The 15,020-nt window shown below is 41.0% G+C and overlaps 2 protein-coding genes across 3 annotated transcripts in view; both read right to left on the reverse strand.

Annotated features, from left to right (window-relative positions):
- The window catches only part of vps13a (vacuolar protein sorting 13 homolog A), a 56,437-nt gene extending 45,657 nt beyond the window's left edge, over positions 1-10,780 (reverse strand). For both annotated transcript variants that reach the window (XM_078284987.1, XM_078284986.1), the window contains exons 1-14: positions 10,649-10,780; positions 9,551-9,594; positions 9,399-9,441; positions 9,223-9,318; positions 8,641-8,742; positions 7,321-7,430; positions 7,070-7,129; positions 6,850-6,909; positions 6,235-6,315; positions 5,457-5,514; positions 4,623-4,750; positions 4,256-4,362; positions 1,231-1,402; positions 201-263 (exon numbers count right to left, since the gene is read on the reverse strand). In XM_078284987.1, coding sequence (XP_078141113.1) covers positions 201-263; positions 1,231-1,402; positions 4,256-4,362; positions 4,623-4,750; positions 5,457-5,514; positions 6,235-6,315; positions 6,850-6,909; positions 7,070-7,129; positions 7,321-7,430; positions 8,641-8,742; positions 9,223-9,318; positions 9,399-9,441; positions 9,551-9,594; positions 10,649-10,748 — 1,224 coding nt within the window. In that variant the 5' untranslated portion in view covers positions 10,749-10,780. The remainder of the gene's footprint in view (positions 1-200; positions 264-1,230; positions 1,403-4,255; positions 4,363-4,622; positions 4,751-5,456; positions 5,515-6,234; positions 6,316-6,849; positions 6,910-7,069; positions 7,130-7,320; positions 7,431-8,640; positions 8,743-9,222; positions 9,319-9,398; positions 9,442-9,550; positions 9,595-10,648) is intronic.
- Positions 10,781-12,647: 1,867 nt separating this feature from the next.
- Positions 12,648-13,976, reverse strand: LOC139928040 (C2 calcium-dependent domain-containing protein 4C). Its single transcript, XM_071920383.2, has one exon. The coding sequence runs from the start codon at positions 13,863-13,865 to the stop codon at positions 12,648-12,650; it is 1,218 nt and encodes a 405-aa protein (XP_071776484.2). The 5' UTR covers positions 13,866-13,976.
- Between the last annotated feature and the right edge of the window lie 1,044 nt (positions 13,977-15,020).

Below are 15,020 nucleotides of genomic sequence, written 5' to 3' on the forward strand. Positions count from 1 at the left end.
AGCTGAGAAATTGTGTTGCGACACAACGGTGATACTAGATTGATATTTTTGTGTGTGTGTGTGTGTGTGTGTGTGTGTCTGTGTGCATGCACATGCATACTGTAGCTGCATGTGAGATAGAGATACAACATGAAAGATGAGGGCAAGACCCAGATAATCATATAGATCCAGAAACTGTATCTTTGATCAGCAAGCTTTACCTCCATCTCAGCCTGCTGTCTGGCCAATGTGATGTTAAAAATATCCAGCGTCCTCTCAGGCTCCTGAGGAAAGAGATAGAAGACGTATCGATTAGAGCTTTTAGCAGCTCCTGGCTACTCCTTGTGGGAATGCATCAATTACTTAATGTCCATTATCAATCACATCAGGAAAAGACTATGCTTGCAGAGCAGAGGAGAGACTGGGAGACTGAGGGGGAAAAAATAAGAATAGACCTCAGCTAAAAGGTAGTTTTGATCCAATAAATTGAGGAGGAGAGGCATAATTTGTTCCTGTAAATAAAATATTGATTTAAAATTCAGTTCAATCTCTTTGTAGGATTGAATACTGGATTAGGTGGAAACTGAATGTTTTTGTAGCAAGTAATTACATTGTACCAAAATAACAGGCTTGCAGAAGACAGACCATAGAAGACTGAGATGCCATAAATAAAAAAATAAAATAAAATAGGCCTAGTGCTATGGTTGGGATAAAATGTGTCTATGAAAGACATGACATGCTAGGAAGGTTACACATTTATAATTAGCTGTACAATATCTCATATTTGCTTCACCAAACTAGCGATTAGATGGAGTATAATAGTCAGCTAACACTGTAGAGGCTAAGTTTCAGACTTTTCCTCTCTATTCAGTATGTCAACGCTGTCAGTGCGACTCGAGTATGGGCACAGGTGCAATGAATTATGGTCACCGTAGTTCAATAACAAACTTTCGGTGTCTGACAGCATAAAATCATTTGATCATCGACAATAAACAGCAGGTTAGAACAGGAGACTAGTGCATCACAGCAACAGAAATAAATATACCAAAACTTATTTGGGCAGGTAAGATTAGCTGGGCGAGCTGGTCAAATATAATCAATTTATGGAGGACACTTCTTTTTACTCCGGCCTCCAACCAACTCCTTCCACAACCTCATTTCCCATCAACCCTCCTCCTCCGTCTTCCTCTCCTTCCCCCGTTCCACCTCCTCCACCCCTCCCTGTCCACCTCCCTCCTCCTCCTGTCCCACCTCCAGCTCTTTGAGCTGCTCCTCGCTGGGTTTCTTGTTGGTGATCTTGGCCTTGTAGAGCTCCCGATAGCGCTTCACCGTCTGCCGGTGCTGGCGGATGTGCTCCCACGACCACATGTGGAGACGGGGCTTCACGTCCACCTCCAGGATGCCTGTGATCACGTACCGCCACCTGGAAGGGAGAGACACGTAGAAACAGTCAGCAAAAGCAAAATATAGCCGCAAGCGGCCATGAAAGGGGTTCAAGCCTTTTCTGAATGGTACTGACATGTAAATTGAAATTGATTACATTTATTTATTTACATACCACATGCATGAATTGCTACATTGTTGGCAAGTAGGACTTGGCCACTTGGGGATTCGAACCCTGGACCTTTGTATCCCCAGAGAAGGTGACTTACTGAATGTACCACTGGGGAGACATGGTTTCCACACACCGTCTCACAAGTTGAGACAATGACATCACATGTGCAAAACTGGGATATTAACAAGGAAGCCACAACTACCCAGGTGCAGGTAGTTTCCTGACGCCCTCTCCAACCCCGCCCACTGGCTCCTGAGCCAGTAAGCCAAACCAACCTCACAAGCAGAAGGTAGAGAGAGGGATGTCACAAAACTAAAAAAATTCACAACAATTTGACTGTTGGGGACAACACACACACATCAACCTGCTTTTCTCGAGTGTATTGTCAAATATTTTGGTGAAATTTGTTTAAAAATTAGATGAAATAGAAAATGTTGTGCACTACAGTACAAATTACAGCAAGATATTGAATATCACTGCGGATTCACCGATCTGAACACCCTTTGAAAAACTTTGGTAAAAAATTTTGGTAGCATATGAATGAAGACTTGTGGAGATATAGATGTTAATTGATTTTGCATATATTGAAAAATATAGAGTGACGGACTTCTGAATTGACCATAGGTTGCAGTGAGGCAAACTTTTGTCACAATTCAGTGGATGTGCTGAAAAAATTTCAGCTCTCTAGGACGTACGGGTGATTTATTTAGATTTTTTGAATTTTGGAATGTGAAATGTCTAGAAATTTAGATTCGTTGTAATAAGTCACGCCTACTTTAATCAATCATTACCAAATTTTATGCATCGACTGTGTCATGACCCTAGATCGTGCAAACCAAATTTCGTACGAATCCATGTAGCCGATTACGAGATATAAACTTTTCGCATTTGTGGCGCCCCCTACTGTTCAAGATTAAAACAGCTGTGCACACATGGTCATTGATGATATCAGAACAGGTTCACAAAGTTTCGTGATGATTGGACAACCGGTCATGAAGTTACGACAATTTAGCTGACAGGCCACGCTCTCTCTCAAATTTAAAAATTCATATCTTCAAAACGACAGTAGATATCAACAACCTTTTAACAACTTTTAATGAGATAGGACTAGATGCTACATAAAAATGTTGGTGGTGATCAGTCAAACGGTGTAAGAGGAGATGTTAAAAATGTGTTTTTCAAAACTTTCAAAATATCTCAAAAACTTTCCAGGCGGACCTTGAGTGTGCAAATGGCAAAGTTGTAGAGTATGGTCACCTGTATAATATGGACCAAGTTTCGTGAAAATCAGACTTACGGTGTGGAAGTTATGGCCTTTAACGTAAAACCTTTAATTATACCGCCACCTTCAGGCCGATTGGGTTCATTTTTCTGGACCTAATAATGGTTACCAATATCTGTCATTGGGCCAAATTTGATGTCTCTGCGATGTACCAACTCATGGGAATTTGCGCCAACGTGGAAGAACAATAGTGAATAATAAACCAGCACAATAGGGCTTCCAGTCCCTTCGGGGCTTGAACCCCTAATTACGACTATATTTAATTAACAATTGGCAATAGCGTGTACCAATAAAGGATGCTAGTAGTAGAGTACAACTGAACATTGATCACACGAGTGGTAATTATAGTGTAAATGGTGGCAGCCAACAGTATCATGCACACTCGCTACCACTTAAAGTGATGTTGAAGCTACACAACCTCGGGTTGTGTAGCTTCCTGGCCGTGACATGACCCCAAAATCGGCGATTCTGTGTTACTGTTGCTCCGGTAGAGACGATTGGCCCTTTTCACATTCTGTTTCTCCGGTGCATTACAACTTCCTCTTCACTAAATTGCTTCACAACCTGCCCAATATTTTAAATTTGTTACATTATGTATCTAGTGCTAGTAACCATTACAATTTTGTTGTTTTTGTTGGATTGGTTTGTCAATAAGTCGCAAAAAGAAACTTGCCACAGGAAGTTGTAATGCACCGGTTTCTCAGGATGGAAGCTGTTACCATGACGATGTGAAAAGGGCCTATTGGAGAATTGCTTTTTTTCTCTCTCCATTCACTGCCATTGTATGGCAAAACAGGTCTCAAAATCACACTTCTAGCACATAAATGAATGCAAACAAAGCAGATTCGAGATATATATATAAAAAGCTAGTCATGTTGCTGAATTGTGTTTAAGTGAATTGCTTTCTTTATGTTTATTAAACATTTCAGTTTGAACAAGTGTAACACCAAAATCTGGAGGAAATCATTGGAAACTTGTGCCAAAGGATCGAAGAAAATAATACATTTACCAATAATTGTAAATAAGCAAAAAAGATGGGAGACAGGACTTTGATAAAGTAGATTCTGAATACATAAAAAATGCGCCTCTCACTAATTTTTGCCTATTTACAATTATTGGTAAACATACTATTTTCTTTGTTCCATCGGCATATGTTTTTTGAGACCTGTTTCGCTGTACAATGGAGAGGAAAAACCGCAATTCTCCAATCGCCTCTCATGGAGCACCGAGAAACAGATAACAGATAATCACCGATTTTGGGGTTATATCATGGCCAGGAAGCAACACAACCCAAGGTACTACCAAAGTTCGACATCACTTTAATTCAAAAGGTCAAATGGATCAGAGAGGAGATGCAACACAGAGTGTGAATGACAACTACCAATAGGTGTTTAGCACCCAAAAGCGAACGGTGGAATTATAATACAGTGTTTTCTGACCAGATGTAGGCGTTGGTGTGAACGTGGACCTCGGGCTTGTACTTCCTGTATGGCAGATTCCGTGACATCATATCCACTGAGCCCAGCAGCTCCAGAATGCTGATGTACTGGAGAGGGCAGAAAGTGAGCAGATAATCAATGACACCAAGTACAGACAGAAGTGCTGCTATGACTGAGCAACTCTTTCTTTAACTCTTTGCCTCTTTTAAGTTTAATCTAATTTTCTCTCATCTCATTTTTCTTTACCTTCTCTCTCTCTCTCCCTCTCTCTCTTACAAAGCTCTCTTTCGACCAGGCATTCACATACATACGTACACAAAGACGCGCACGCACACACACACACACACACACGCACACACACACCTACCTGTGATCTGTTGAGTTCAATGGCCACCTCACTGAGATTGACCACCAGATCCACTTTAGGAGAGGAGAAGTCCACATCTGACCTCGGATTCATCCGCAGCTTAGCATCTGCTGTGATGGGACGAAAAACTGTGGACAAGAAACAAGAAAATACATGTAAGTGTAAATCCTGGTACATTGAAACCATAATGTACAACTGTACTGAACATATGATGTTTTAATGTATTTTGGGGCTGTAAAAGGCTTTATGTTTCCATTGGAGGAAAACAGACCTACATTTTTAGTTAGGGTAGGGTAGCATATGCTTATGATTGATATTCAAAACAAAATCCAGATTGTTAAAAAGCGTTGGTGGTGGTGATTCAAACTGCATGATTCACACATTGTACTGTTGGTGCAAATCAGCATATGAGTATTGAATTTTGTTTGATTCATGATGTCGTGTCAGTGTTTAGTTAGCTTACATAATTTATTTGCACATGCAAAATATTTATGTCATGCCAGTGCAAGTGACAGGTGGCTGTGGGTGGGTTTCATTTGGTGGCCTGAGTGGGCTTTTCAATGTGAGCAGGCTGAAGGGAAGTGTCAAAATCTGGTTAATTAAAAAAAAAAGCATCTGATGTGCAAATTAAATGCATTCACAACAAAGCCAGTGGTCCACAGTCTGAGCATAAACACAAGCATTGTAACCAAAAATATAGATGCAACACTGAAGGGTAGAACATAATACCAGAAAGCATTAGGAGCTACTGGGACCTTGCTGACCCAAAATGCCCAACTCCTTCTGAATTGATGGCTCTGATTCTAACTAAGGGGATGACAGTGCGACACTCACTGAAGTCATGGATGACGGGAACAGAGTTGTGGACCGCCATGCTGTTCTGGAGACATCGCTATAGAAACAAACACACAGGAAGAGATGGTTCATTTACACTTTAAAAAATAAACGGATGTAGAGTCGATCACTGAAGGAAACTATTATAATATCCCATCCACAAATCCTTTTATCCATTATGTCTGGCAAAGTGCTTTTGCGGTTTAAAAGAATGGTCAATGAAATTAGCATTGATCTGGGTGTGCAGAAGTCTCTTTCCAATATTCACCAGCAATTTCTGAGAGAAAAATGTTAGAGGCAATACAAGGATCTAAGAAAAAGGCTTTCATACTGTATTTCTTACTTTAACACCATTCTGCTGCACAATAATGATGACAGGCTGACTAACGCTGTTCTACAGGCCCACATTGAGATTATGACTATTGCCTTGTCTCCATCAACTTGTTCAACCCATCTGCGGATAGACTTAGTACAGTATGGTTTGGGTTGCATCTCCATTGATTAGCAGAATGGCCTAAATAAGCCAGATTTGAAAATAATGAGAACATTTGTGCATCGCAAATCAATATTTAGTTTCTTGACAAGAGTGTACAAATTAAGCAAAATAAATAAGAGAAATGTCAGTTTTTTTTATTCTTCTCCCAATCACTTATTTGTGAAACAGATATGCATTGCCATAAGAGAGACTCTGGCTTTGAGAGAGACAGGGCTAAATCAGCCAGTGGAGACAAGGCATAACACTGTCCTGTTGCCTCACAGTAATAACATGCTGACTCACCAGGGCCTCATCTGGACTGTGATTGGAGAAGAGCACCGAGTTGACGTTCCAGTAGGCAAACAAGTTGTCTAACTGAACCAGCTGAGAATTAAAGCACAAAGTAATTAGTGTAGAGCAGTTATTTGCCATGGTGCTGATATTGAGCTGAGCAGTAATGACTGAGGGCAGTAATGGTTTTCAGTGTCTGGGTCTGTGCCCAAAATTGACTCAGTAGAATAAAATGGGTCCCCAAAATGAATTGTTGACAAATTCAACAGTTAAAGAATTTTTGATAATTTGTATAATTCTAAACTTGTATGAAGTTATGATGCATGTTAGGCTGCTAAATGTTATGTATGAACTATGTTATGTCATGGTTTTCCCAAACATTTACAACATGAAGTAGACTTTATTATTATTATTTTAGGGTATTTTATTACCCTAAAAAACAGGGTACTTTTTGTTGATTACCTTTCCCAGTAACCAAAAGGCTCTATCAGCTTAGATTGCAAGAGAAGCTGTTTTGAAAATGTGAGTTTTCTGTGTCTGGTGTCTGTTTCCTGCAAAATTCGGTAATAAAAAGCTTAGGCTATAAAATACAGGTGTAGCTGACAGAAATAGTAGTTGAACTTCAACCTTGAAGAAAAGCTTGGCCTTCTCATCCAGAAGACAAGGCTTCCAGTTCTCATCAGCGGTCTGTGAGATCACACAAGCAGTGAGTTAGGAAGACCTTCAATAGATTAACTTGATTTATGAAATGTATTAAATTAAGTTAAATTAAAGATTAAATACAACTTAACTGCTAATTGTCTATTACATCATATTATCTGACTGTAGGGACAACACAACACATTACCTGGAGGCTGAGGTTTTTCAGTGACACTCCAAATGACAAGGGACAATTGGGATTAGTGACCTGAGAGAAAAAAGGAAAGAAAGAAAGAGCTAAGGCTATAGACTAGTTAAGGCTACTTTTTTTTATTGTCTGCATGATCCATGTTGTTCTTATATGGACATCATGTCTGAACACGCTGAGCTTTTTTACCTCTTTTTTCACATATATCGTTTGTTCTACATACACTAAGGTAACTTAGCTTGAATACTCACATCATCCTCATAGCGTACGTGGATGTTAGAGATCTTGACCTGCAGGTTTTTAATGACCTGAGTGACCAGCTTCTCCACAAAGGTGTCCTGCTTCTCTATCTTAGGGTTCTCTGTCAAAACACAGACAAATATGATATTACAATGACGGGATATTTTGTGGCAACATGAAACTATATCGAGTAATTCAACAGGTGCACAAACTGCAATTAAACAAAGTGGGATGCATGCATACACACACACACAAACACTACATCCTTTCACCCTACCAGTAATCAGTTGACAGACTCAAAATTTGAATGCTTAGTACAGTACACAGATACATGAAACCTACTGAACTCAATTTTTTTTTTATCTTACTGCAATTATTCCCAAAAACTGTTCTGATGAACTGCAAGGTCCTAACACTGTTTTCCACTTCAGGACCAAAAACCACTAGCCAGAAGTCCTATTCACACAGTTCTCTTAGTATTCAGCACAGGACCATGGTGGATGTGTTGCCACCAGGCTCACACAAAACAGCTCAGATCAGCGTGTTTTGGCTCAGCAGTGTCAAACCATAGGAAATAGGAAATATAAATGTGTGAAACCTGTGGGCTTAGCTGCTCCAAAATATCACACAGGACCTCGCAGCCAGACAAACCGTGACCGCATGGCTTCAAATCTCTGCTCCTGCTATGCTGTTGCATCTACTGCACACTACTGTGTTCTGTCTGCTTTTTACTTTCTCTGCTGTTTACTACCCTTCTGGCTAACTCAGTGGTTCTCAGCCTTTTTGGCTCGTGACCCCTTAAAATGAAACGATACCCACTCGTGACCCCCCCATCACAGGCTGCATATGGTAGTGAACAGTTCAACCAAAGATTAGTTTTCCCTTTTCAGGTTGTTTCATTATCAGAGGAGGCCTAGAGGCTGAAAACTATTCAGTGTTTTACAAGAAAAAAAAGCAAAAATTAGCGAAAAATCCGAAAATGAAATATGATAATAAATGTATATAGTAGAAATATGTTTTTTTCTATCCTATAAATCATCTTGCGAACCCCCAAAATTATCTTGCGACCCCATGGGGGGTCCCGACCTCCAGGTCGAGAACCACTAGGCTAACTGACATAGCAGTAAAATGCTTAAAGTGTACTGCCCATTCTCTTTTACAACTAAACTAAAAATGTCTCTGAAACCTGTGAAAAAAAAAGTCTCTGGAATGCAGGTACACAAGCACAAACATGTGTGCGCAAAAGCACACACACACACACACACACACACACACACACACACACACGCTGAACACACACAAACTAATTTGCGCTGGAGCTGAACCCTGACCTTGCTCGGCAGCCTTCTGCTTGGTCTCCTCTATCCTCTGCAGCTCCCTCTGACGAGCCTCCTGCAGCTGCTTCTCCTCCTTCTCTGCATCATACCTTATACCTGGAGAGAAGGGGGTCAATATAAATGATTATATGTCTGCACAGCACACAGAATATACCGAAACAAACACACATGAACACACAATACAAAAGTGTTTAGGTTAAGTTCCCCATGAACAAGTGAAAGAGTTCCATTGTCCGACTACTGTGTTAAATTATGTTGTGCCTGTTAATCAGAAGACTGGATTTGAAATTTGTTTAGCATTTGTTTTCTCTTTTTCTGAGTCTGAATGAGTTGACATTGTGCAAAATACTACCAAATGAGCTGTAGTGTTTAAAAAAAAAACTGCCATAATGCTATGTTACATGAGTAATCGTGTTGGCATTGTCATGTAGCAGGTTGGTATTTTTCAAGCACCGCATGACCTCACCTAACCCTCACTGAAACAGTAGGTATTAACAGTACACACTATAATCAGTATGACTACCATAGTACTTAATCTTATAGTTGTAGTTAGCAGGACATAGAGAATGATCTTACTGGCTGTGGGAACTATCAGGAGAAAAACACCATCCAGTGTCGCCTCCACTGATTGGGTGTAAAGGTTCTTCCATGGAATCTTCAGCTCTAGCCGTCCTGTTAAAAGAAACACAAAGTGAAAGTGTTCTTCTGTAGCGGAAGAAAAGTGTGTCAGAGAGCAGTGACTAGAACCTCACCTATATGTCCCGCTCTAACTTTAAAAGGAATGTCAAGTTGACTCTGCAAAAAAAGAACATTCAATTATTATAATATGAAACCATCATGAAATTATTGTTCTATATTATTGTGCTTATTATTATTGCGATTAAAGCATTTTATTACAACTTACCAAGGCATTTTCCTTGATTTCAAGATTTGTGAGAATAGCATCACCTGTGGCAAAGGGAATACTTGTTTAGTGTATTTTTACTATGTACATTTCACTAATCACGTGAAGTCAAATAGATTAGTATTGTGTTACAAGGCTACTAGAAATCGGGTCTTATCAAAATAGGGGGCCTTTGGTCTTTGTCTATTGGCTTAGGTCAACAGTTAGGGTTGTCTGATGCATCAATTATTAAGGCCATTCATCAGGTACCAATCATTACTATAGGCCACCAGAGACCTACTGTGCAGAGTGTGCGTTGTATTTTGGACTAGGCGATATCACTCCACTGGCTGAGACTCAACAGGCAAAACACACTGCCTGGCAAAGCCTTATATCAAGACTGTACTTAAAAGCAACACATGAATATTTGCCATGAAATTGATACAGGTTTGACCATGCCTTTATTGCATTATAGGCTAGCAGGTGTTTTTTTTACAATCAAGGACCACACTGGAATTTAATTTGTGACCTTAGTGTATCATTTGTAATTGTTGCACTCTTGCACGTTTGTTTTACTTCTCAGATGAACCAAACACTGCTGACTGTTGGAGTGACAACATTAAGCTTTGAATTTGGAAGGTATTTTGACACCATTGACGTCTTTCCTCTAATCCTCTCCTTTCGCCATATGGTGTATGGGACTGCCTGTGTCTCTGACTTTCTGGTAGAGCTGGTAATGTGGACTCTGAATGAAACACTGTGGCAAGTCACAACTTGGCTGTGTGTGAAAGGGTGTGACCCCTTCGGACTGCCTGTTTATCTTTCTGAAGCTCTGAACATGAAAGCATTGAGCAAGTAGCCTAGCAGTAGCAAATCAGCTAGGTTCACTAGGAAACTAACAAAGCTGACTGATCTAACCAGCTATAGGCAATCGAGTGCGCTCTGTAGTCCACACCGGACAGCTAAACTCGGTTTTGGACAGATAAACTGACGCTGACAGCTGCAGGACCCTCTCACACACGCCTGTTAGCTAACGTAAGTTAGCATTAGCTAGCTAGCTTGGTGAGCGGGCAAGTACACTAAGAAACACAACAAATCGTGATTCAGATGTTTAGCTACCTCCCCATATGCCGAGCTTGAGTTGTGAGCTGTCAAGGTTGACAACGTAGTCCCCTAAAAATCTATTGAGGACATCTACCACCACGCTTTCGAAGACCATGTTGCCGTTTCTTTCACCTCTCTGTCACCATGTTTACATTCGGTGGACTGGATGATGACAGCTGCTGCTTCGCTTCCCGTCGCTGCGGTGGGCGGTGCCTCGACGTGACCTGCGGTGACGTCATGCCCTCCCCATATGCTCACTGTTGAAAAGTTGGGGAAGTGTGGAACAGGTAAAAGGGTGGGATGGAGGACAATAAATAGGCTACCCTCGATCTTTTTTTGTTAAAAAAAAACAACAACTTTCTTCAACCTTTCTTCATTTTTCTCTGATGTTCACTTCACACAAAGGTAGGGTCTTTTAAGGGGAAAAGCATAAATTAATGCTTTTCTGAAAATTGACTCTTGTTTATATTGGTGGTGATACCTTATGATCACCACTTGAAGTCATAGTTTGCCCATCTTATTCACCACTGCATGCATCACTGGTAATAGTGGTAGTAGTAGTCGTAGTTGTAGCATAAATCAAACAAACAGTTGATACATTTCAGATTGTAAACATAGTTAACCTCATTTACACATTAGACTTACAGACTACAAGAAGCTTTGACAAAACTCTATGACAGTTTAAAATCAATATTACAAAGTAGCATTACAAAGTACTGAGAAAGGCATAATTTCTCCAAAGGGATTTTTAATATCTAAAATTATATTACAGAGTACATTGAATTAAACATGACAGGGATTCCATTTCAATATAAAATAACAAAAGAATAAGCCTTCATTGATTGTAATTACTTGTGCGGTGCTACAAAATATTTTTGTTTCAATTTAGTTTCATTGCAGTTAATGTTATTGTAGGTAATAATTTACCACCCTTTTTTCAAAAGCAACTGTTCTGCTAAACTTCATGCCATTACTTGTTCATGAGAAATTATTTTGTGTTTGTCAAAGGGAAAATAAATGGAGAATTCCTTGAGGCTTATTTGAATTGTATACTGTGTAGCCTACTTGGAAAGGTAATGCAGTTTTATCTGTTTATTTCTTTTCACACATGGTGGCCCAGGGCCTACAACATAATGCAGCAATCTTTGTGTGTGCCAGCCAGTGGGCTACAGTAGAGCTACAGGCTTTCAGCTTGTTATTAAACCATTCCTTCAGATGTTGAAAGCCAAAAGGCCAGTATTCAGCAGATAACCGATTACAGTAATAAGTCACATGCACCTGTATCTGGTCATATGTAAACTAACAACTCAATATCTCTCATTTGACTTGCAGATCTAAAATAGCTGTCTGTTCATGGTCTTAGAGCAAGCTAACCTAACAGACATGACACTGTTCACACTGCAGTGTGGCTGCTGCAGCTTGCTTGAAAGAGCATTTTTTTTCCCTCAAAAAATTGTGTCAGGCCTCATAGAATCAGAATCAGAATCAGGTTTATTGCCAAGTAAGTTTTCACAATACAAGGAATTTGCCTTGGTATGTAGGTGCATGTGGTGGGAGATTAAAAGCGATACTCAAAATATTCTGAAGAAAATAGTATGTACACTATGACTACTAGTTATGCTGCCTACAACTTACTGAAATACTGTGTGCTTGTAGGTTAGTAGTTCAAAAGCAGGGAAGGGAATTTCGCACGACAGCTGCAACATGTACATTTTTATAATAGATACAGATTTCTTTTCTGTTTTTGTTTTTTTTATCTGTCTCTCCCCAGCACACACTCATAGACACAGTAACTGGGCTAGTGACTCAGTGTTTGTCTCAGTGTTTGTCCCTCTCTTCAACCCCACTCTCCAAACCCAGCTTTGCTCATACGCTTACAATTATCTTACAACACCATACTCTTACTATACATATTATCTGCTGCCTTCCCATCAAATTAATGGTCCACGGCACACAAAATAAGTTGTATGGCAGTTGTATTTTTGAATTTCAGTGAAATGGACCGTGTGTTCCTCTACCCATTTAACAGAGGCAGTAACTGAGACAGTGGTTTATTGATTACTCCCATCACGGTCCCCCGCCTCAGTGTCCCAGTACTGGGTTTGTCCATCACCTTCAGCCTGAGCTCCAGCACCAGCAGGTTGTCCTGACTGAGCTCTGTGAAAAAGAAATCCTCATTGAACACGGGGCTGCGGCAGTTCCTGATGATGGCGCTCTCCTGTCGCTGCAGCTTCCCCGGGATCAGACACACACTCACTGTGCAGTTCAAAGGTCGTCGGTCGTCGTCGTCCCTCAGGCCCTCCACAGACACCAGGCGCACCCGGACCGTGGACAGGGATGAGAAAGAGGCGTTGGAGGACGCGGTGTGCTCGGCGGCGAGGCGGACTTTGCCGTGGCCCGCCGGCAAAGGGAGGATGTGCTCACGCTGGACCCGCTCCTGGCAGTGCAGAGCATCCAGTGGGAAGAGGATGGGTGGGCGCAGGGTGAGCGAGCCTCCCTCTGAGCTACTGGGAGAGCCTGTTAAAGCTGAACCCCTCCTCCTCCACCTCCCTCTCTCCTCTCTGGTACTAATTAGTGAAGAACAGGACAATGCCCCTTTAAGAGAGCCACTGTCTGAAAACATGGAGAGGGAGGAATTAGCATTGTAAGGGGAGCCAAGTGGAGAGGAGTCATCGGAGGAAGGTGTTTCGCTCTCTGTGCTTCCTGTCTCTGACAGGCTCTTGCATGAAAACAGAGGGAAGAATCCAGAGGTTGTCTTGGGCAGGTTTCTCTCATTTTTCAATTTGGGTGCTGCTATAGGACTACGCCTATCTAAGACGTAAGCAGGACGCTTTGAGTGAAACAGAGACTCTTTGCGGCGAGTGTTTGGGCTCTCATACATCCCTGCCAGGCCGTATCCCTCTGCGGAGAACGGCAACGGCTTCTTTTTAGCCCTCCGAGGCACTGGACTTCCAGCACCCACATCCTTCGTCTTAACATGTGTAGTGTGTGAAGGAGTGGGGCTCCTGCGTACCTGGCTGCACAGGTGAGGTGGAGGTCTCTCAGCTGCCAGCAGAGGGCTTCTCTTGCAGAGGCGCGGCGGCAGACAGAACTCGGGGATCTTGTCTGGGGTGAGGATGTTGTTGTGCAGACTGGGGGAGAGGCAGAGATCCTCCTCACTCTTCCCCACATAACGACTCAGCTCTAGGGGGATGTTCTCCATGCTCTCCCTGATCTTCCCCAGGAGCCACATTGTTATTTCTCAATGAGAAATCACCACCAGTGTGAAATCCCTACACAGAATATGCATATGCATATTCCTTTGGGCAACAAGAATATAAATGAATATTTTGGCTAATCAAAACAACCAAAGCATGAAACACGAAGCAGGAAAACCACAATTCATGCATAACATGACATGAATTCATTACCAGTAAAACAAAAATGATAACTTAGATGTTTCTCAACACTAAGGGTGGAAGTAACTAATTACATTTACTCCTGTTACTGTAACTGAGTAGCTTGTTTGTGTACTTGTACTTTTTTTTTTAAACACTTTATTTATAGATTTTCAGTTTACAAAAGAAAAACAAACATTGACAGCATAGAACAACCACCCCCCCCACCCCCCCACCCCAAGGCCTCAGTGGAGAAAAATAAATAAATAAATAGATACCTATAATATGGTTGCAGACAATTCCTGACATGTACATTGTTAAGCAGTGTTTAGAATAGGAACATTGTACAACATTATGCATCAATGAATCCAACTGGCTATCTCATGTGTATGTAAGTGTGTAAGAGAAAATGATTACTTGTACTTTTTTGAGTATTCTTTTTTTAAGTCAGTAATTTGACTCCATCCATTACAGAGTGCAAATAGCAACAGAAACTGGACCATCATAAATTGGCCAATTGTGGAGCCATTCACAGTGAGAAGAGGAATCTGGCTTTACTTAGTGCACTTTATTTTTCAAATTAAAAGTATCAAACTTGAACTCTGTCCTCTAATCCTTTTAGAATTGCATGGAAAAGATCACATGTAACAATGTTCTCTTTTCTAAAAAAGTAACTCAGTAACATTTGAGTACATTTTAAATTAACTACTTTTTACTTTTACTTAAGTAGGTTTTTACACCTGTACTTTTACTTGTGTAAAATATTAGCAAAGTAACAGTACCTCTACTTGAATAGGACATTCTAGTACTCTTTCCACCACTGCTCAGAACAGCTGCAGCGTCTCGCCAAATGGTGAGAGGACAAGAATTTTCCACTCACCTGTTGAAGTTGTGTTCTGTGCATCTCTGGAGAGAGCTGTGTGTGTGTGATGGATGTGCCAATGATGGTTTTTTAAAGGCTAATGTCTCTGCATCACTGGTCTACCGCCCCCGCCTGCAGTCAGGAAAAA

This window comes from Centroberyx gerrardi, chromosome 8, assembly GCF_048128805.1.
Source record: "Centroberyx gerrardi isolate f3 chromosome 8, fCenGer3.hap1.cur.20231027, whole genome shotgun sequence".
Taxonomy (NCBI): Eukaryota; Metazoa; Chordata; class Actinopteri; order Beryciformes; family Berycidae; genus Centroberyx; species Centroberyx gerrardi.